Source organism: Monodelphis domestica, chromosome 1 (genome assembly GCF_027887165.1).
Source record: "Monodelphis domestica isolate mMonDom1 chromosome 1, mMonDom1.pri, whole genome shotgun sequence".
NCBI classification, from domain to species: domain Eukaryota; kingdom Metazoa; phylum Chordata; class Mammalia; order Didelphimorphia; family Didelphidae; genus Monodelphis; species Monodelphis domestica.
In genome coordinates this window covers 83,767,880-83,790,988 of record NC_077227.1, presented here as the reverse complement: position 1 = coordinate 83,790,988, position 23,109 = coordinate 83,767,880, and the positions used below count along the sequence as shown (strand labels likewise).

The 23,109-nt window shown below is 34.9% G+C and overlaps 1 protein-coding gene across 3 annotated transcripts in view; it reads left to right on the top strand.

Moving 5' to 3' along the window:
* Nucleotides 1–23,109, top strand: part of BTAF1 (B-TFIID TATA-box binding protein associated factor 1) — a 118,524-nt gene that overhangs the window by 12,025 nt on the left and 83,390 nt on the right. For all 3 annotated transcript variants that reach the window (XM_007478817.3, XM_007478816.3, XM_056802583.1), the window contains exons 2-4: nucleotides 13,448–13,571; nucleotides 16,458–16,572; nucleotides 19,557–19,703. In XM_007478817.3, the coding sequence (XP_007478879.1) occupies nucleotides 13,448–13,571; nucleotides 16,458–16,572; nucleotides 19,557–19,703 (386 nt within the window). The remainder of the gene's footprint in view (nucleotides 1–13,447; nucleotides 13,572–16,457; nucleotides 16,573–19,556; nucleotides 19,704–23,109) is intronic.

The following is a 23,109-nucleotide window of genomic DNA, read 5'->3' as shown; positions in this document are numbered from 1 at the left end:
TGGATGTATTGAGGGGAGGGAGGATAACATCTTAAAAAGTGAAAAGTAATTGATGGACTAAGGAAGGTGCAGGAATAGGTTAAATGCAGGAAGGAAGAGAAAATGAATATGGAGATGTACTAATTTAAAGATGGAGAATTTATGTTTGAAAGTCCTGATTTGAGGAAAAAAGGTTAGGTTCTTTTTTGAAGGTGGGAGTTCCGTGGGATTGGGTGTTCAAAGATTGAGAAGATTTAGACTAACCAATATGGGAACTTTTCTAACTTATTTACAGCTGTAATTGTAAATAGATTAACATCTCTTTTCGAGAGTTTTCATTTTAAAAGTAGCCTCTGATTTTTATTACCAATTATGGAAATTAGCAAGGTAAAGGAATTATGGACTGTTTTATACAAGTAAAGATAACTATAAATTTTTATAACAATCTAAAATAAAAAGTCATATCATAAATGATAAAACTTTAGAGATAGAAGGGAGCTTGGAAATTAGCTAACCTTCCAGATATTCCAGGTGGTTCATTAAGAACGTTGTACACAGAAATGTATTTTTTTCTTTATTCAAAGATACTTTATTTTCCAAATTATATGTAATAACAACTTTCAGTATACATTTTCTGAAAACATAAGATACAAATTGTCTTCCTTTCTCCTTCCTCCCCCCCCTCTTGGAGATGGTAAGAAATTTGATCTGGGTTATACATGTATTATCATGTAATACATGCTTCCATATTGGCCATTGCTATAAGGAAATACTTATGTAAAACAAAACCTCTCAAATAAAACCATAAATAAATCAATGTGGAAAATAGTATGCTTTGATCTGCACCTGACTCCAACAGTTCTTTCTCTGAGGTAGATAACATTCTTTGTCATAAGTCCTTCAGAATTGTATTGCTGAGAGTAGCAAAGTCTTTCATGGTTAATCACTGTACAGTATTGTCACTGTACAGCAGTTTCCCGGTTCTGTTTATTTTGCTCTTCATCAGTTTATATGGATCTTTCCAGCTTTTTCTGAAATCATCTTGCTCATTGTTTCTCATAGAATAATAGTATTCCATCACCAACACATACTACAAGTTATTCAGCCTTTCCCCAGTTGATGGACACTCCCTCAATTTGTAATTCTTTGCCACCATAAAAAGAGCTGCTATAAATATTTTTGAACATGCAGGTCTTTCCCCTTTTTTTATAATCTTGTTATTCAGACCTAGTAGTGGTATTATAGAATTAAAGGGTATATACATAGTTTTTGGGCTATAAAATTGCCCTCCAGAATGATCGGATCAGTTCCAATTCCTCCAGCAATGCATTACTGTTCCAATTTTGCCAAATCTCCAACATTTATCACTTTGTTTTACTGTCATATTGACCAATCTGACAGATGTGAGTTGGTACCACAGAGTTGTTTTAATTTGCATTTCCCTAATAAAGACTTATTTAGAACATTTTTATATGATTATTGATTTGATTTCGTCATCTGAAAATTGCTTCTTTGTATCCTTTGATCATTTGTCAGTTGTGCACCCAGAAATGTTGTGGGCCTAGGTCACATAGCTAGTTATGCCTGGTACCCAAGTATCTTGGCTCTTGATCCAGTGCTATTTCTAGTTTACTGTCCTGGGTTGATAATAATAACTGACACCTATAGTAGTACTTTAATGTTTGCCAAGCATTTTGCATATATTATCTTTTTTGACTAGTGGTTAAAAGGTATAATAAAATGAGTATTAATTGCCACATCAACTTGTGAAAGTTATATTTTTTAATTAAAACATTTTATTTTATGATTATTTTTTATTTTAATAATATCCATATGTTTTCTGAAGTCATATCTGCAAAGTATATTATAAAGCATACATATATTTACTATGGATACGTTCAATCCTAGACTTAAGATTTTACTTATTTATTTAGCTCTTGATACCTTTATATTCATTTATTAAGTGATGAAAGTGTGTTAACTTGGCATAAATATTTGCCCATATTTCTCCCTCTCCATTGTTCAGTACAGGAGCATTATTACAAAATGTGTCTGCTTTCATGGGCTGTAAGGAAAAACAAAGCACCTCTTTAAATAGTTCTTTATGAAATGGGCTAGCATGTTTGGTATGTGCAGAAATAAAATAACTCCAGGGTTTTGAGAGATAGGAAGCACAGAATAAAACATTATCAATATTAGTCAGCCATTTTAAGTACCTTGCTTCCATTCATTTTTAGCTTCTCTTGTGAACCAAGTGCACTCTGCCTGTGTCTGTACTGCCCTGTCTCCCCTTTCTAGCTCTGTAGAGGAGCATATGTGTTTCAAATGTATTTAAACATGATGCCTATGGCATAAAGATGGCATTATGTTTATTGATGTATTTTCAGGGACTAATTGTTTGTAAATACTGCCTTTTTCACATACTCTTCCTTTAAGAATCTTTCACTTAGAAACCTTTTATTGCACTTGAGTATGTAACACCTTACTGTAATTAGTAGTAGGTGATCAAATTTATTGGAATATATGTTTACTGTTTAACATTTTTAATTCTGCAAAAGAAACTGAAAAATTTAAGACTAACTTTTGGCCAAGGTTCAAATCTGGGAATTTGCTTACCTTCTCTTTCTTATAAAGTGTTTGAAAAGGTATATTCAACTATTCATTAAATCTTACTTAATATGGGTCAGACCCACCACTTGCCTTATGTACTTAAGCACAAATGCTTCCAACTACTCATTGCCCATACAACTTTTTTCACTCAACCAACAGTATATTACTGTGTACAAAGTGCTATCCCTGGTGCTCTGGGACAGAGGGACAAAGATAATTAAGATATGGTGCAACCTTCATGTAGTTTACTGTTGGAGGAGGAGGGAATAGGATAGGACATTTAGACATAGAAATTTACAAATACAATTATAAATATATGCCATAGATGTGTACTATAGCTGTATAATACTGTACAACAAAAACATTATAAGGTACAGAGTCAAACATAGAGGTATAATAGAGATACAAAGTACTTGGAAAGGTCACAGGAAGGAAAGATAGTTTTCATTGGGGGATTTGGAGGATTTGTAGAGGAAATAGCATTTGATTTAGGTCTTGCAGTTGGTAGGATTTCAAAAGTCAGGGTATTGTAGTGAATAGTTATTGATGTAGGAGGAATGTTCAGATGTACACTGGATTTATACAAGGGATATTGAACACACATAGTCTAATTTGGCTAAACTTGGGGTAGCATCTTAGTATTATAGTAGTGTAAAAGTAGAGATGTGCTAAATTGGAGTGGGCTGTAAATACCTGCCCAAGGAGTTTATTTGGCAGGAAAAAGACTGGATGATTTTGAGCACTGGGCTATGTATGAGGGGAAGACTAATCAGTCAGTGTGGATTCAAGCTGGAGAAACTGGAGGTAGAACTTAAAAATCCATTGTAGTCCAAGATCTAGAGCTTGTAAGCCAGGTTTCACCTGGGGCTATATCTACATAAAGGTGATGGTTGAAGTCATGGTAGTAGATGAAATTGCTAAAATAGAAAACAGCTGAGAAGTGTGAGAAAGACCAAAGACAGAACCTTGGAGAAGACTATTTTAAGAGTATCACCATCCTCTTGGCCAATCAAGATTGCAGTGTATAGGTGTCCTTCCTAACTCCAATAAATGGTCAAGTCCTATCATTTCTACCTTTATATCATCTTAAATACACTTCTTCCTTCTCTCCTCTGACACTGCCACCTCTTCTATTCAGGCCTTCATCAATTCCTGCCTAGACTATTGTAGTTGCTTCCTGGTTGGTCTCTGTACATCACATTTTTCCCCACCCTAATCCAGCATTCTTTCAGCTATCAAATTAATATTCACAAAGTGCAGGTCTGACCATGACGCTGAGTTGTTTTCAGTCACATCTGACTTTGTGACCCCACATAAGGAGATTTCTTGGCAAAGATATAGAAGTGGTTCACCTTTTCCTTCTCTAACTTATTTTACAAATGAAAAACTGAGACAAACAGGGATATATGATTTTACCCAGGGTCACACAACTATTAAGTATCTGAGGCAGATTTGAACCCACAAAAATGATTCTTCCTGATCCAGGCCCTCTAAACCAGCATTCTGCCTAGCCGCCCAGGTCTGGCCATATAAACCCTCATTTAGTCAACTCCCTATTACCTCTGGACCAAATATGAAATCCTCTGTTGAACTTTTAAAGTTTTTCATAATCTGACCCTTTTTTGCCTTTCCTCTCTTTAAAAAACTTTCCTCTCCTTAGTCTTTGGTCCAGAGACCCTGATTTTGCTCTTTCTCACAAAGAGAATTTCTTAAGTCAGTGCCATTTTCACTGGCTGGCCTCCATTGGCATAATCTCCCATCTCATCTCTGCTTCCTAGCTTCTCTGGCTTCCTTTGAGTCTCAGCTTAAGTTCCACATTCTCTAAAAACCTTTTTCCATTCCTCAGTCTTTTATTTCCTAACCTGAGATTATCTTCTATCTACTCTGTATAGATCTTGCATGTACTTACTTGTTTTCATATTGTCTCCTTTAGAATATGTGCTCCTTAATGCAAATAATTGTTTTTGCCTTTCTTCCTATTCCCAGTGCTCAGCAGAGTACTTACCACATAGCAGATACTTAATAAATGCCAGTTGACTGACTGGAGAAAAAAAAGAATCATATTATCAAAGGATTTATAAATCTTTGAGAAAGAGATCTTGGAGATATAGCTCATTAGTTGAATAGCAAAATGTAACCTCTAGATTTCATCTGTAAAATGAATGGTTTGAAGTGGACCAGAGGTATCAAAGACAGCATGATGGAATCAATAATTGGAAAATATTTTAACAAAATAAATAAAAATACATTAAAACATATACTATGAATATGTGATTTTCCAAGTCAACATGTAGCTCTTTCTATTTAACACTGGACTAGATGATCCTTAAAGTTCCTTAAAGCTCTGAGTCCTAAATTATGTGATATTAGAAGCAGTGAAGTACTATGAGGAAAACCAGGAGAGTGTGACTTTAAAATTAGAGAGAGAGGGCAACTGGGTGGCACAGTGGATTGAGAGTCAGGCCTAGGTTCAAATACAGCCTCAGGCACTTCCTAGCTATGTGACCCTGGGCAAGTCACTTAACCCCCATTGTCTAGCCCTTATTTTTGTTCTGTCTTGGAACCAATATGCAGTACTGATTCTAAGACAGAAGATAGGGGCTTAAAAAAAACTAGAGAGAAACGAGTTTCAAGGAGGATGCAATAAGCACTGTCAGGTATTAGAAACGATATGTCTGAAACAGTGGATTTGGCTTTGACCATAGGGATATCATTGGTGACTTTTTTTCCTCTTTAGTAATTTTAACTTTTTTCAATTACATGTGAGAACAAATTTGGTATTTGTTTTCTAGCATTTTGAGTTCTAAATTCCCTTCCTTCTCATTCCTCCCTGAAACTGTAAGCAGTTGATACTGGTTATGCATGTGGTGTCATGCAAAACACATTTCCATATTTGTCATGTTGTTGAAGACACTTTAAAAAAAACATGAATGCACATATTAACAACATGGCAATGGGTTAGAATCAAGAACACATGTGATATCCAGTGGAATCACGCGTCGGCTATGGGGGACGAGGGGGGGAGGAAAAGAAAATGATCTTTGTCTTTAATGAATAATGCTTGGAAATGATCAAATAAAATATTATAAAATTAAAAAAAATAAAATAAAATAAAAAAATATGAAAATAAAGTTTAAAAATCTACATTCAATCTACTTTCAGAATTCAGAAGTTCTTTCTCTGAAAGTGGATTGCATTTTTTATCATGAGTTCTTTGGGCTTGTCTTTGCTCATTCTGTTCTTCAATTGTTCACAGTATATAGTATTGCTGTGAATGTTTACAATGTTCTGGTTCTGTACATTTCACAATGCATACGTTAACTTTTCAGAAATCCTGCTCATCATTTCTTATGGTGCATTAGCATTCCATTACAATTATATACCACAGTTTGTTCATCCATTCCCACTTTGTGGGCATCCCCTCAATTTCATTGGTGACTTAAAAATAAAGATTTATGAAAAATGATGTGACTTTCATCTAGATTGCAAATGAATAAAGAAGTAAAGTTGAGGTGTCTGCAGTAGTAATTTTTTTGTTTTTGTTTTTTGAGAGAAGGATTCTTATTTTAGTCATTATTTATCTTGTTTTCCTGTTCTGCTTACTTCACTTAGTATTATTTCCTATTAATCTTGCTATGCTTTCTATAGTCTTCATATTCATTGCTTCTTAGTTCTTTGTTCTATTCCTCAATTGATGAACATTTACTTTGTATCAAGTTTATTGTTACTGGGGGGGGGGGACCCAAAGAAGTTTCTATAAATACTTTGGTTTGTCTATTAACTTCCTTGTGGATTTTTGCTTGGCAATAGGATCCCCGGTTTATAGGTTGCGGACATTTTTGGTCACTTTCTTAATTTAGTTCCATATTGCTTCCCAGAATGGTTGGACCAATGGACAGTTCTACCAACAGTATATATTTTTCCACAGACCCTGAAGCATTGGCTATTACTGACTTTTTCATCTGTGAATTTACTGGGTGTGTGTGAGGTGAAACCTCAGAGTTGTTTTGTCTTGAATTTTTCTTCTTAATGATTTGGGACTGTTTTTCATCTGGTTGTAAAGAGTTTTGAGAACTTTTCATAGCCTTTTAATCTAAGCAGTATCAAAGAGCTTGATTTTTGAAAGGAAGGAGAAATGAAACTAGTTCATTGAGGTAAAAAGGCCAAGAGATAGATTTCTGTTAGCTTTAAATCTTGAGACCTGAGTATATTTGTAGGCAGGTGAAAGGTACTAGTGAGAAAGGAAGTGTACCTGGCAGATGGGAAAAAGTGGAGTAGGCAACTTGCTGATAAAGTGTGTATTGAAGACTGGTCCTGGAGCTTGAGGTCATATTCCACCCCAGACACTGCTAGTTGTATGACTTTGGGCAAGTCACGTAACTTCTCTTTGATCAATTTCAAATTGAGTAAAGTGATCCCTCACCTATCCCTGGAGTTGCATTCTAGAGACCTCTGCGATAGGTGAAAATTCATGAATTTGAGGCATTATATTTATTATTATATGTATTTTAAGGCTTTATAAAGCTTTCCCACTCTCCTGTAAACCTTTTCCACACTCTTATTACTCTACAATCACTGAGCCAATCAGCACCCAGAATACAGAACACAGTACTGCTGTTGGTTGCCTTTCATTCCATCAGCCAATAGTGTGCTGAGATAAGTGTAACTCCAGGATACAGAATTAGATTTAAAAAAAAACAAAAAACAAGAAACCCCAAAACTGTGATACAGCGAGGCCGTGATGGTATAGCAAGGAAGGACTGTATAATAATAGCATCTATCTTCTAGGGTTGTTGTGAGGATCAAATGAGATAATATCTGTCAAACCACTTAGCACAATTCTTGGCATGTTATAGATGCTATAGAAATGTTATTTTCATTACTATTATTATTAGGGATTTGAGGCTTAAGATATGGGATCAAGGTTGGTGTGTTTGAGAAAGCATCTGCATGTATATTGAAGTAATAATATACTAGGTCCATATTATAGGAAAAGCCCTAGTGATAATTTGTTTTTAAATACATTATGTGTGGTTGGATACCTTTACTTATGTAGTATTATTAGTTTTCATGCCATTTGTTAGTGTAGACACCAGCCTTCAGTTTTTCTTATATTTTTCTCTTGTCATCATCAAAGTTAGGCATTTGAGTCCAGGGCTAGGTCTGGGCCCTCTTATTTTCCCTCTGTACACTCTTATTTCAATCCCATAGGCCTTTGTGGGTTCTGTATATTTCTGTACTCACCCCTTACCCTTCTCCTGAGATTTGTTCCCAAGTCTTCAGTTACCTTTTAATCATCTCAAACTCCCAATGCCCACAGCAGATCTTATAGCTCCTGTTTCTGTCATGGGCACCAATCATTCTTCCATTCATTCAGGTTCACCCATGGACCTAGGAGTCAGCCTCAATCTTTCAGTCTTTCTCACCTATCATAAATAATCAGTGACTAAGTCTTACTAACTGTACCTGTTGAGGCAGCTCTCTCATTTGTGCCCTCTTCTCAACAGCTTCTCATCACCACTGGTCTTATCAAAACTATTACAATAGCCTCCTACTTGTTTCCCCTACACCTAACCTTTCCCCTTACTAATACATCCTTTACAGAGCTGCCAAATTGGTAGTCCTAAAACATAGGTGTGACCAGATTACTCCATTGCTCAAGAAGTTTCAGGGAATGTCTAGATTGGCTTCTAAGATAAAATACAAACTCTTCTGTTTGTCATTTAAAGCTCTTTATAATCTGGCTCTAACCTATCTTTCTAAGCTAATTACACATCACTCTTGTTCATTAATGTTCTAGCTACACTGATAGACTGGCTGGTCCCTGAATAGAACATTCTGCCTTCCCTCTTCATGTCTTGGTGCAGACTAGTTAGTATTTAAACCTAGAATGTTCTCCCTCCTCACCTGTCCCTCTCAGAACCTCTACCTGCCTTTAAGTTTGAACTTAAAGTACCACCTGCAATAAGAGGATTTCCTTAATTGCTTTCCAGCAGTAGCCTGCTAAGCCTCACCCACTCTAGTGCATCCTCATTCAGCTGCCAAAGTGACTTTTCTGGAGCTAGGTCTGATAATTGCCAGCCTCTTCCTCCCTCATTCCTTATCACCTCTGACTCCTTCTCACCTCTAGGATCACAATCTCAGATGTTCAAAGCTCTTCATAATTTAGCCCTCACCTCCTTTTCTAGTCTTTTTATACTTTGCCCACCCCCACCCCATCCACTCTTCAGGCCAGAGAAATTGACCTTCTGGCTGCTTCTTACACAAGACACTATTTTGTCTTTCTGATAAGTTTGTGAACTCTTTGAGAGCAGGGGCTGTTTTTTGCCTTTCTTTGAATCTGCAGAGTTTAGTACAGTGTCTAGCACATAGTAGGTCCTTGATAATAAATGCTCATTGATTGACTAATTCTTAGGAACTTGTGTTCCTTTCCCCCAACCCCCATTACTTTGTATTTATTTTACATTTGCTTATTTGTGTATGCCACTCTAACAGTCTTCTACAACCTGTTCAGTAGAAGTTTCTTGAGCACAGAGTATATTCATTTTTATCTTTGTATCCTAAGGGCTTTTATATAGTAAATGTTGAATAAATACTTGTTGAATTGAATTGAATTTTCCATTTTGGTTTGAAAAAGGTCCCAAAGTGGTAAAGCTGTGGTAGAGAATAGAAGTAGTTGTATTTACTCTCTTATGTTTTCTCTTATACTTTGATTTTTCCCTTTCTTTTCCCATTATATCTATTTTTTTCTCAAACTTAAAAGGTGCCATGCCATTTCTCAAAATTAAATTAATTTTAATTCTTTTTCATAGATATGAAAGAATATGGGGAGGGGGTCAAGGCAAGAAGCATCTATTAAGCATCCATTATGTACCAGGCATTGTGGTAAGAACTGTGAATATGAAACCAAAACAAATTAAAATAAACAAGCAAACAGTCTCTGCTTTCAAGAGTAGAGAGACCAAATGCAAACAACCTTGTATAAAGAAAGATATATGCTGGATAAACTGGAGATAATCACATGGTTAAGGTACTTCTGTTGGGAACCACTTCCAATAGAAGGTAGGATTTTAGCTAGTGCTTAAAAGAAAGCAGAAATGAGGTAGGAGAAGATTCCAGACATGTGGGAGAACCAGTGAAAATCTACTTAGTCAGGAGATGGAGTGTTTTGTTGAGGAATAGCAAAGTATAAAGGAGTATAAAGAAAAGTGGGGCATAGGGTAGGAAGGGGAGTATGGCATAAGAAGACTGGAAAGGTAGAAAGGGGTTAGGTTAGGAAGGGTTTTATATTTGATCCTAGAGTTAATAGGGAGCCACTGGAGTTTATTAAGTAGAGGAGAGACATGGTCAGATATGAAGACTGCTTTGACAGCATAAGGAAGAAAAAGAACAAGAGCAGAAAAAGATTTGAACTAGTAGAGAAACCAAGCAGGCTGTTATAGTAGTCCAAATTAGAGATGACAAGGTCCTGCACCATGATGGTGGCAGTACCAGAGTAGAGAAGGGGACATATACAAGATGTATACAAGAGGAGAAGAGCCACAAAATCAGATGACAATAGTTGTAACAGAAATGCTGGGAATCTTCTCTTAATCTATCAACCCCCTTTCCCGTATTTTAAAAATTCTTTTTATCTAAAACTATACATTATTTTTTCTCAATGTACCTTTGGATCTTAGAGGAGCAAAATGACCTTTAGATTAGTTAAACCCACTCCCACCCCCCAAAAAAAACAAAACACCACATGATTTGGCTTAAATTTAGCTAAAGAAGCAGACTAGTGATCCAGGGAGTGATGGTGGCCTTTGTAACTTGAAACTGTGAAACTCATACCTTCAAACACAAAATATTTGAGAGAGAGAGAGAGAGAATGTGTGTGTGTGTGTGTGTGTGTGTGTGTGTGTGTGTGTGTGTGTGTGTGTGTGTAAATTGAGGTCAGCCAATCCAAAGAACATTAATAGGACAATTAATATACCGATTATATATTTTTAAATATTAAAGCCATCAAGTACACTCAAAATAGGAATAAAGAAGAAAATCTTGAAAATGAGAGGAAAAGTAGATAAATTGGAAACCAAAAATACAAAAGCTTTGATTAAAAACTAAAATTTGGTTCTTTGAAAAAAACTGAAAAATATTTGATAAACCTTTAGTCAATGTGATTAAAAAGGAAGAAAATAATAAATGAACAAAATGAAATGGTAACAAGAAATTTGAAAAATTATCAGAATTTAGACATAAACCAACAAAAAAAATCAGAGATTATCTACAAAAAAATTAAATACTCATAGTTCTGTTTCATTAAATAAAATTGAAGTAGTTGTAAAAGAACTATAAAAGGAAAAATACTTCTGGTTCAGTAGAATACATAAAAGTTCTGTTGCTCCTTCCCAATTGCTTATCAGATTCCTCAGGAAATCTGTTCCACACCCTTTCTCTCTTCAAGCCACTTATATCACTCTTTAACTCCTTTCTTGTTCTAGTCTCAGAAATCTGGTTAAATCCAATCCCCTCTAATTTTCTCTACTCTCCAGCCATTTTTCAGCTCTATATATCCACTCTCTCCTTTGTTGTTGCCTACAAACATGCTTACATGCCACCTGTCCTTATTATTATTATTTTAAAATCCATATCCTTTGTCTTCAAATAATACTGTGCATTTTTTCCCAAGAGATAACAGCGGTAAGGGCTAAGCAGTGGAGGTTAAGTGCTAGGAAATTTAGGTAAAATTTAAATCCAGGACCATTTCTAGGCCTAACTCTCAATCCACTGAGCTAACTAGCTGCTTCATGTCCTCTAAACTTCAAAAAAAAAAATTTAAACTTTTATTTAATACTTTCATTCCCCTCAAGCCATCAACCTAGCTATATCTTTTACCATTTCACAACAAAATTCCCAGAAAAAGCTATCTTCTTTTATTGCCCTTTCTTACCTCCCACTCATTTCTCATTTTCATTCTGGCTTCTGACTCCATTTACTACTCAACTAAAACTGCTACTACGGTTACCACCAAGTTTTTAACTGCCAAATTGAATGATCTTTTCTCAGTCCTTAACTTTCTTTTTTTTTTTTTAACCCTTACCTTCCATCTTGGAGTCAATACTGTGTATTGGCTCCAAGGCAGAAGAGTGGTAAGGGCTAGGCAATGGGGGTCAAGTGACTTGCCTAGGGTCACACAGCTGGGATGTGTCTGAGGCCAGATTTGAACCTAGGACCTCCCATCTCTAGGCCTCGCTCTCAATCCACTGAGCTACCCAGCTGCCCCTCCCCCCCGACCCCCCAGTCCTTAACTTTCATACATAACCTCACTATACCATTTGATGCTATTGACTACTTTTTCCTTCTAGATGCTCTCTCCTCTTGGGAGTTTTTGGACACTGCTCTATCCATTTTTTGACTGTTCTGTCTCTGTTCTATACCTGGTTCATCATCCTTATGCAGCTTCCTAAATGTGGATGTGTCCCGAGGCTATATTCTGGACTCTTCTCTTTTCTCCATTCTCATCTGAGGACTTCATTAGTTCCCTTGAGTCTTGCCATTTTTTATGTTAATGATTTCCAGACCTCTATATCCAGCACTAGTCTCTTTCCTGAAACTCTAGTTCCACATCACATCATCTAGTGAATATTTCAAACTAAATGTCCTGTAAGCATCTCATTCAGTATGTCCAAAACACAATTTATGTCCTTTCCCCCAGAACTAGCCATTTTTCTAACTTTCCTCTTTGTAGTAATAGTAACACCATCCTTCTAGTCATTCAGGTGTGCAGCCTAAGTATCATCTTCTACGCTTCACTCTCACTCATCTCATATATATGAATCATTGAAAGATCTTCTATTTTCACAATGTCACTCATATGTGTTCTTTTCCTTGTAGAGCTATCATCCCCATACATGCATCCATTGTTACTTAAACCCCAAGTTATTGCCTTTAAAAAAAAACAACTCTTGTCTTAGAATTGATACTAAGTATCAGTTCTAAGGCAGAAGAGAGGTAAGGGCTAGGTATTTGGGGGTTAGATGTCTTGCCCAGGGCCATTTAGCTGGGAAGTAGCTGAGATCAGATTTTAACCCAGGACCTCCTGTCTCTAGGCCTTTCTCTCAATCCACTGAGCCACCTAGCTGCCCCAGTCTTTTTTTTTTTAATGTTTTTAACTATAAAATATATGACAGAGGGCACCAGTTAAATTAAAACGCAGTTTTATATATACATATATATTTGGTCGCATGCAGTTCATAGACCCCCAGGTTAAGAACTTATGCTCTAGGATCAAATAAAAACATATTTATTATATAAAGCCTTGACAATCTGCCTATTTTCTACTTTTCCAGTGTTTTATATTCTCTTCATGTATGCTATGGTCCAGCTCCACCGGTCTTCTTTACTCATGCACAGCACTGCATTTGCAGCCTTTGTGACTTTGTGCTATCTTGGAATGTGCTTTCTTCTCATCTCCCCTCATATAATCCCTATTCCCTTCAAACTTCAGCCCAGTGGCCACTATGAAGCCTTTCTTGATCCCCATCCATCCTCTCATTTCTCCCTAGTAGTCTTGTATCCATTTTTATCCATTTTTGAATACTTATTCTGTATTAGATGTACATATTATCTCTCCTGAAAGCATGTAAGCTCCTCGAGTAACTATTTCACTTTTGTCATTTCTACATCATCTAGCTCAATTCCTAGCACTTAATAAGTATTTATTGATTGACAGTCGGCAGACAAGCATTGTTTACAGATCACTTACGAAGCTGTTAAGATATATTCTGCTACAGAATATTGTTTTCATTTATTGGTAGGGATTTCAAATACTATGTGTTAAGGTAATAATAATTGTTACTATTTTTAATCATTTTAGGCTTGATCGTCTTTTTATTTTATTGGATACTGGCACCACCCCAGTAACAAGAAAAGCAGCTGCTCAGCAACTTGGGGAAGTGGTGAAACTCCATCCACATGAACTAAATAATCTTTTATCTAAAGTAAGAATCTTTTTTCTTAACATGTTTTCAGATACTTGCTCATGTTTAGGAAAGTGAAATGAATCTTAAGTTAAATTTGATCTATCCTGTGCCATCTGCCATCATTTAGTCCAGTTCCTAACATACGGAATGTTTTTAAATGTTTCTCTGAATATTTTTATAACCAGTTCCTCTCTCTTTAAGGTTATGTTAACTCCACTGTGTATATCAACAAGACTCAAAACACCATACTCTATTGGTAGAGATATGTTGTAGGATTTAATCAGTTAGAGAGATTGGCTGTAAGATGGCTAACCCCTTCATTTGTGGCCATTAATTGGAATCTGACCCAGTTTGTTAATGAACTGAGTAGTTACTCTGGTTTTCAATAGTCTGACTGGTTGGTAGTAGTAGATAGTAATTATATCATGGTTCTCTAAAATGACTGAATACTCCTAAGCAGTGATTGAAAAATTGATTTTCTTACTAGTAAACTTTGTGAAATACATGAGGTCCTTCATTTTTGCTTTATTTCTAATATTTGGTAACTTGTGCCTTCACTCCAAGTGATCAGACCTTGTTTTTACAGAACCTTCCTGTGGGAAGAGCTTTAGATGAAGTAGAAGATAGGACTGCAATGTTGATTCCCCATTATATTTTTACTTGGGAAACAAGGAAAATTAGACAAGGAACACGGGAAAGAAAAGAATCTATAAGTTAAAAAATGTCTTCACCCAAGTGTTTCAACAAAAAGATACTCATTTAAAGATTAACCATTTACACTTTTTAAATGGAAATAACCCCTAGAAAGGAGTTAGTTCAGGTGTTAGTCTAAAGGTGGTAGATGTTATCTTGGCACCTTCTGATTCATGTGTAGTCTTTTTTCCCTCCCTTTTTCTCCCTTTCTCCCTTTCCCTCCCAATTTCTCCCTTGCCTTCCTTCTTTTGCCCTAATAAAAAGTAGTCTATCACAGGGTTGTCCCACATTTTTTGCAGTAGCATAATACATTAATTATAAGTAAATCCCACCACAAATTTAAAAAATCCAACCAGAATGTTGATATTTCTCTAGAACTAACTTTCCCCCAAGCCAATTAAATGTTGATGCTGTTGGTAATGCTTATATTTTAATCTGATAATAAGACTGAAATTTGTAGCACTTAAGGAATAAATATTTTGATTAGCAGGGAAAGTAGGATGGGAAATTTTGAAAGTGGGAATATAGGTTTAGGTGTGGTGGGAGTACACAGGTCAGTCAACTATTAAAGACCAATTAGCAGGGGGAAAAAAGCAAAAGATTAGGATAGCAAAGTCAAAGTCTCTTCATTTATTTTTCTGGTTACAACCCTATATGACCTTGTTCAATCTAAGATATAAGATAGAACTAAATTTAGAAGACTGCAGACCTCATTGATCCTCCTATCACATTTCTACAATCACCTCAGCCTCTAGTTCACCAACTGAGCTATTCTCTTCTTCACTGAGTTGAAGAAGCACAAAAAGAGAATAAAGTGAAGCAAATGTTTTCTTGCTCTCCCTTTATTATCGGTCTAATTCAGTATTTAAGAGATAGGCTTCCAGGTATTTTGTGCCAAGAACTATGTTATGTGCTAGAGATACAAAAATTGAGATAATATCTGCTTCCAGGGAGTTGGTATGCTAGTTGGGGGAGATAAAACCTATAGGCACCTTCATCTGGGGGTAGAGCATCAACATCTCCCAGCATTAGGAAAAGTCTGCAGCTAAGAATTTTAAGAGGCAAGGTAAGAAGGGAAACCATTTCTAATGACCTGGACAAAGAAAGGTATAGTGTTGGAAATGGAATTTCACATACAGAAAATAACAAATGGACCAGTTTGCAATATGCTTGGAGAAGGAATAAGAGGAAATCAGTCTGCAGAAATAAGTATTAAAGGATAAAAGAATGGTGTTAGGGATGACAGCTAATGCCGTATACACTAATTTGGAGACATCAACATAACATTTAGGTCTTATAAGGAACAAAAAGGGAGAGATTGTATTTCTTGCTTATTTATTACACATCTCCAGAATCTGCTTATTGTGGAAAGAAGCAATCATCAAAAAAGAGCTAAATAAAAAAATGGAATCAAGTTAAATTTCTTTGTATTTTCTGACTAAATGTTGTATTTTAGACTTCGGGACTATTGTTTAATCTCCAACCATCCTGTGGCAATCATTGGATATATATAGAGTATCTACTCTTTTCCTCTCATTCTTCTCCTTACCAACATTTTGTAAAAAAAGTCAAGATTTCCTTTGTCCTCTCTGTTACCCCACAAAACAAAGCAAAAGAAAATCCTTTTCTCTTTCATTTTGCTTTGAAATAGCCATTGCTGCCAGCAGAGGCTTTTCCTAATGGAAAGGTACTTTTCCCCTCCCCCCAAGAGCAAAGCAGTAGTGAAAAGTACAGTTGCTGCTGGCATGTGGTATAAAACTGGCTATGTACTTTTATTACTTGGCTTTAAAGAAAAACCTTACATCTATAATTTAATTACCTTTGCCACTAATTTGTGGTAACTTAGATAATTAGATTTGGAATAATCAGGACAATATTCTATGTACTAATGTTTTCCTTGATTGTCTATGCAGGGAAAAACTGAACTTTATTAATGATTGGAATCCCACTTTTTATGATCACTTTAACTATGAGGTCGAATAGATATGTACTTTTTTTTTTTTAATGATAGTGCCCACTTGTTCCATTGGAAGAGAATAGTGATGTGGAGCATGAGAGATTAACCTTGTAGTTAAGTGACCTTAATGTTTTGCTAGTATTACTTGTGCTGCCAAATTATGGTAGCAAATCTAAACAAATGTAAATTCTTCCATGTTCTATCAAAAAAAGGTTATATTTGCTATAACTACTTTATTTTATACTTTTTTAAAGGTACTGATATATTTAAGGAGTACAAATTGGGATACCCGAATTGCAGCTGGACAAGCTGTGGAAGCCATAGTGAAAAATGTACCTGAATGGAATCCAGTGCCAAGATTGAAGCAAGGTGCTTTTAAAGGAACTAGTTGGAATTTGCGTTTGTAGTTTTTGAATTCCTTCTTTGAAAACTTAATTGTAGATTTTATACAATTATAGATTTAGAAATGGAAGCCTAGTGAGCTCCTCCATTTTTTAGAAGAAGAAATTAGGATCCAAAGAGAAGAAATGATTTTAGAGCCCAGGATTTGAACCCAGGCCATCAAACTCTAAATATGAGTTTTTTTAATCACATTCTTCCCCAAGAAGAGGTATACAACTTGGGGCATTTAAAAAAATAATTTCAAATTAGAAAGCTTACATACCTTTTTAAATATGCAAACATATTAGGAAGTGACTAATGGCTGCTAAGTAAACCCTGTTTGGGATATGTATTTTATTTAAATTATGAAGTAGATGTTTATATGCAGTTTATGCAGAAAATTCCAGCCAACTTGGTCAACAAGCACTTTTAAGTTACCTGCTGTGTGACATGACAGAATACGGTGACATGCTTGTTTTGAGGGTGTGTTGTCCTTTTAAAAAAGATAGGTCTATTGTCAGTCTAAATCTGTAAAGAGACACACACTTGCCCAGATTTCTTTTTGTTTTATTTGCTTAGGCAGTGGCAGTAATCTTATGAGTAGATTTAATTATATGAATGTGTGGTGAGGAAAATCTTGATTCTTATTAGTATTCTTATGAAAGTGGATTGAAAATGCATTTTTATGTTCTGACGGGTTGAATTATTTCAAAAAAATTTTATTGATAGTTTTGTCTTTATTTTACCTTCATTTGATCTATTGGCATGTCTGGAGTCAGGAAGACCCAAGTTCAAATTGGCTTAGACACTGTGTGACCCTAGGCAAATCGTTGAACCTTTGTTTGCCTCAGTTTCCTCATCTATAAAAAAGGGATAGTAATAGCATCTGCCTTCCATGGTTTTGTGAGGATTAAATGAGATAATAATTGTAAAGTGCTTAGCATAGTGCCTGGCACAAAGTAAGCAGCATATAAAATTTAGTTGACTATTATTGTCAACATTATTATCATTATATCATATATCAATCATTATATCATCATCATAGTTTTCAAAGCCATAAGCTTTTGTAAGCCTGAAAAGTATACATTTTGTTACATGTGAATTTTTTTTGCATTTTTCCAGTCAAGCCCTAATACATAGTATAGTACAACTGCTATAGTTCTATTTTCACTGTTATCTAGATAATGGCTATTTGATTAGTCTTGGCTTGCCTGAGATTTTTACTTTTGCTTCCTGGCACATATTGTATTGAATAATGATATTAATTTGTTTTGTGTCATAGAGTTAAAATTTGTCATTTTTTTAAAGCTTATGTAACTTGTTGCAAGGAGATTTTTTTCCCATGCAGTCATTTCTATTTGCCATTGTAGGAAACAGCTAAAATGTAATCTACTTTTTTTAGGGGATGGGGGGGGGATTCATTTTATTGATGCATTTTGTCCTAGGATCAGTTATTTCTCATTTATCTTGCCCTAGGTTGAAAACTTCCTTGTTAAACAATTAAAAAATATTCAGAATACCAGATATAAAAATTTGGCTACCAGTATATATCTAGTAATCTCTCCTAGGATCCTCCCCACCTTTGCCGTGAAGGAAGTTTATTTCATTATTTTGTCCCCCAGACCTTCATTAGTTTTTTCTATATCTAGAATTCAACTTCCTTTTAATAATTTTTTTCAATTTTGTAACTTAGTCTACTACTTGTAGTTATTTTTGCTAGTGCAAAGATAGATTTGCTCTCTCATGATCGGTTAAGTTAAGTTAGGTATACTTGTTAAGCCCTCCCATAATTAAGTAGTTTTAAGATAGTATTTTTAAATTTGGGTATAAACAGATGTATTACAACTAAAGAAATTGATGGGGCCTCTCCTAATTTACCCTTTTAATGGTATATTTTTAGGTAGCATATTACTACAGTCCAAAATATTTTAGTCTTAGCCCTTCAAAGTTCAACCTTCACATAAAAACGAAGATGAAATGGAGAGTCCATAGTAAAGAAGGTTAACTAACTGTGTGAAGGACCCAAAATTTATTTGCATTTGTAGTCTGAAGCCTTTTGTGGATCAAGGCAAATGCTAGAGGTCTGAAGCATCCAAAGATGGTTGACTTTCTGGGACTTCCTATTGGTTTTTTAATTACATCTTTTTTAATTTTTGTAATTTTGTAATTTTTAATTACATTTAGGTTAGGTAAGAGGTAGGTAAAAGGTATCAAGGGGTCCTTGGTTTGAACTTAGTTATTAGCATCTTCATCTTGCCAAGATGCAGTAGGAAGAGGAATTACAATGTGTTTTAACTATTGCAGAAAATTGATAGCTTACTTGTCATTTCCTATATCAAGAAGAGATGTGGGCTGTTTGTGCTGGTTTCTCTCATTTTACTTCTAGATAATTTAACTTAAAATGATTTAGCAAATTCAGTATGAATTTACTTTTTCGGCCCTTCTCCATCCGTTAGATACTTTCTGAAGTCAATTCTCTCATTTTTTTTATAATTGTTTAGAGATAATATAAGTGTAGTATTCTCCAATAATATCAAGAAAGGATAAATATAATCCCGGAGTAGTTGTATAATACTAAAGTGTAAAGCCAAAGGAAGCACAATCAATTCTTTGTAATCTCTGTTAGCAGGGAGAAGAAAAGCCATGAATAATTTTCTGCCCAGTTTAAATGTTTATTCTTTAAAAAAGTATTTCTTAAAGTTATGCTGTGAATCAGAAGTGAATTTAATACCCTTCTGTCTTGGCCCTTTTGTAGGTAGAAAGTTTGTTTGAGAGTATAGTGATCTTAACCTTAAAACAAATAATCAGTGCACAAATAGCTGAAAATTGACTGTAAAGTAAATCCAGGTAGTAGTTCTTCTTAACCCATCTCTTAATTATCATTCCTCATGAAATAGGGTACTCTTATCTCACCATTCCTCATACTTTGGTTTTCCATACAGTCAAATAAAATATGTTTAAACTTCATTTAGAACCTACTTCAGAAAGTTCTATGGAAGATTCATCTGCCTCAGATCGATTGAGTTTTGACAGATTTGACATCTGCAGATTGCTACAACATGGAGCATCACTTCTTGGGTCTGCTGGTGCAGAATTTGAAGTCCAAGATGACAAATCAGGTGGGTATTGGTATAATAGGAGAATATGTCATTTCTGTCTTTTTGATAATTTGTTACTATATGTATTTCATGTGTCACGAATGATCTAATGTTTCTTATTTATGTTGTCAGAAGTTTATCAAAAAGTAGCCAGAAATGTTTGATGTAAAGCAACTTTTGCATTTTTTTTCTTGATTATATCAATGTGTTCTACATAGCTCTAGAGGACAACTGTTGCTATTTCAGCATTGCTTTGTTTTTTGACTGGCATAAATTCAGTAACAGTCATCTGGAAATTCTCTTGTCATTAGTTTCTTACTTTTAAAATATAAATTTTTGTTTTCTTTGATACCCAGTTTTACAACCATGTTACTTCACAGCCCATATTACCAAGTATTTGTAATTTCATAGTTTTTAAAAGGCAATATTGTGATTTATCATAAAATTTCATAGATGAAAGGTGCTTTAGAGAAGTCATTTTGGCTAACTTGTAATATCTGTGAAATAGTTAGAAACTGTGGGCTAGTTAATTTTCTGTCACAGGTGTCCTAGATATCATTGAATATTTATGTTGATTACCAAAGCAAAAAAAAACTGCATGGGTAGGTAATTTTCCCATTATCTTTAAACTTACAGAATCCATCTGGATATAAAATAAATGTTTTGGCCATTCAAGATTGATGCCTTGAGTGGAAAAAACCTTGATGTTTTTTAATGGATTCCTGTAAGTAAAATAAAATGCCCTTTACATGAAAATTAGTGTTTTGTTTGGTTGCTAAGTTTATGTCTAAATTAACCTTTAAGTATAATGTCATGATTTTATAAATTTGATTAATACTTAGTTGAGAAGTTAATCTTCAGTTATCCAACTAAATGGAATTTTTAAATACATCTCCCTATTTTGAAATCAGTTGAATACCAGGAAATATACTTGAATGTAGGAACGACATTAATTTGTAATTATGCCAAAATATCAAATTATGGAAATTAGGAGGAGGAAGTTTTATTTTTTAAAATGTCAAATTTTTGTAAAAAACTTAAAGATTTTCCCAAGAATTGACCAACTTTTAAAAATGATCTCTTAAGCTTTAATGAGTTTTCTAAACTCAGCTACCTTCTTATTGATGAACCATGCACAAGAGAATCTGATTTTCCTTTGCCAAGCATGATTAACGTGATATTACTGCTATTATCTCTTTTCCTGGAAATTGATTCTTTGGGGTTAGAGAAATCACTTAATGGTGTTTGGCATTTATTTAGAACCCATAACATTTGAAAATTTAGAAAATAATTTTTAGAACAATAAAATGACTAAGGATTTTTTCATCTTTATTACATGGATTTAAAAATAAAACTAACATTTCCCCACTTCTAAGACTAGCACTTTAAATAATTTATCAGATATTGTTGCTGTTCTGTAAGTTTGAAACTTGAATTAGAATGTATAACTGTCAGTTTGTGTTGGATCATGCTGTTCTTTGGGAATGGTTCCTCAATTCCAAGGTCTAGCATTAAAAGTTAGTTCTACTGAGTGGACCAAAGGATGCAAGAATAATCAGTGTTCTTCTGATTCCTAAGATAAGAATTGATAAACTGAAATGCTAGTTTCTAAATTTGTAGTTGGGGCTATATTTGTCCATATTTCACACAAAGTATAGCAGGCCAATACCCTGCTTCTAAGTCAGAAATTTTCGTAGGCAATAGAATTAGTATTAGAAGATGTATTTGACTATGGGATCAGAGAAGAGCAATTGAGGTGATCTACAATATTTGTCCAGATTATAGTGTATACTTGAGGGATAGCTCTTTTATTCTATGGCATTGGTGTCACGTTCAAATAGAAACATCCATGTGGTAGCATGCTTCAAATTAACATTGTTCTATGCTGTATTCTCTTTTTTTATTTATCAGAAGTTTGATACCTCTGCTCTCTACAGGAACCATACTGATCATACAGAAGAGATTCAGGGCTAAGACATAAATTACGTTGTTTTTCTCTTTTCTTCTATTAGGTTGGCCTTTGGATTCTGACTCTTTTATGACATCCTTTTCTTTCCTTTTTTCATTTTCCTATGTCTTCTAATTTATATGATATCTAAGTAATATTTTAAATATTAAGTTCAGTAATTGTAGACATTCAGAATTTTCAACTTCTTTTGCTTACATTGTCACTTGGAGAGTACATTTAAGTACAATAAAAGTCTTTGTTTTACCACTGCCTTTCCCTAACTAAGGCAGAATGAGGATAGAAGGGACTAGATGGCTTAGAGAGAGGTGAAGATGACTTATATTTTTTCTGTTTCCCAGATAACCAATTTCTTTACTCACACTCTCTCTCAATGTCCGGAGAGGTAACAGTACTAGTACCATTCAATTAGGCTATGGCTCACAATGCTAGGTCATTATAGTTTGACAGTAATAGTTGTATGACCCACTGTATTGCTGCCAGGAGGCAATGTGAACTAAAGTTCATACATTCCTTCTGCTTTTTTCTATTTCTAAACAGAGCAGTACTAGTAGGAACAGATGCCATAATTGCCAAGTTCTCTGTATAAGCATTTTACTGTTAGAGGAAGTAACAACTGCCCACCACATAGCTAGCGTGTCTTGATAACACTTCAAAGTTGTATGATTCATCATTTGGGAAGTAGTAGACTGAAGTTTCTCTTAATATCCCTTCTACTTCCTCTAGTCTATATAACCAGTAAAGCTCTTGTTTGTGCCTTTTTATTTGCTTTGAATGAGACTCTTTTGTCCAAAAGTAACAAGGGACAAAATAAGTAGTACTTGGAAACCAATTGATCTCATTTATAAATATTTAAAATGGAGGAATAATAATTAAAGAAGCTTGCTCCTTGTCTTTATAGGGTTATATAAAATTAGTGTGAGGAGGGACTTTAGAGTTAGTCTAGTCTAGCCTCTTTTTTTTTTTTTAAACGGGAGGAAGTAGACTGAAAGAGACTACAAAGGTAAATCACATACCAGTTTTAAACCCAGTTGCTCTGGGTTTGCTCAAATCTATTATTTGCAGAATCAAAAACTTGGGTGAGTGTATAGAGGCCTATTTATAGTCCAACCCACATCTGTCAAGTAGTCATCTAGCCTTTGTCTGAAAATTTCAAGTAAAGGGAAATCCATTGCCCCCCTAAGATATCCCACTCTACCTTTTGGTATTAGGAAATTTTCCTTATGTCAAGCTTCATTTTGCCTCTTTGCAGTTTCCATTCATTGCTCCATGTTTTGCTCTCTGGGGTCATGCAAAATATGTTTAATCCCTCTTTCAACTCTTTTATAGCCTTTGGAATACCTTATGGTAATTATATCATTCCTGAATCTTCTTTTCTTCAGATTCAGCATTTCCACTTCCTTCAGTCCTCATATAGCAGCAATAGTGAACCTATGGCATTATGTGCCAAAGATGGCATGC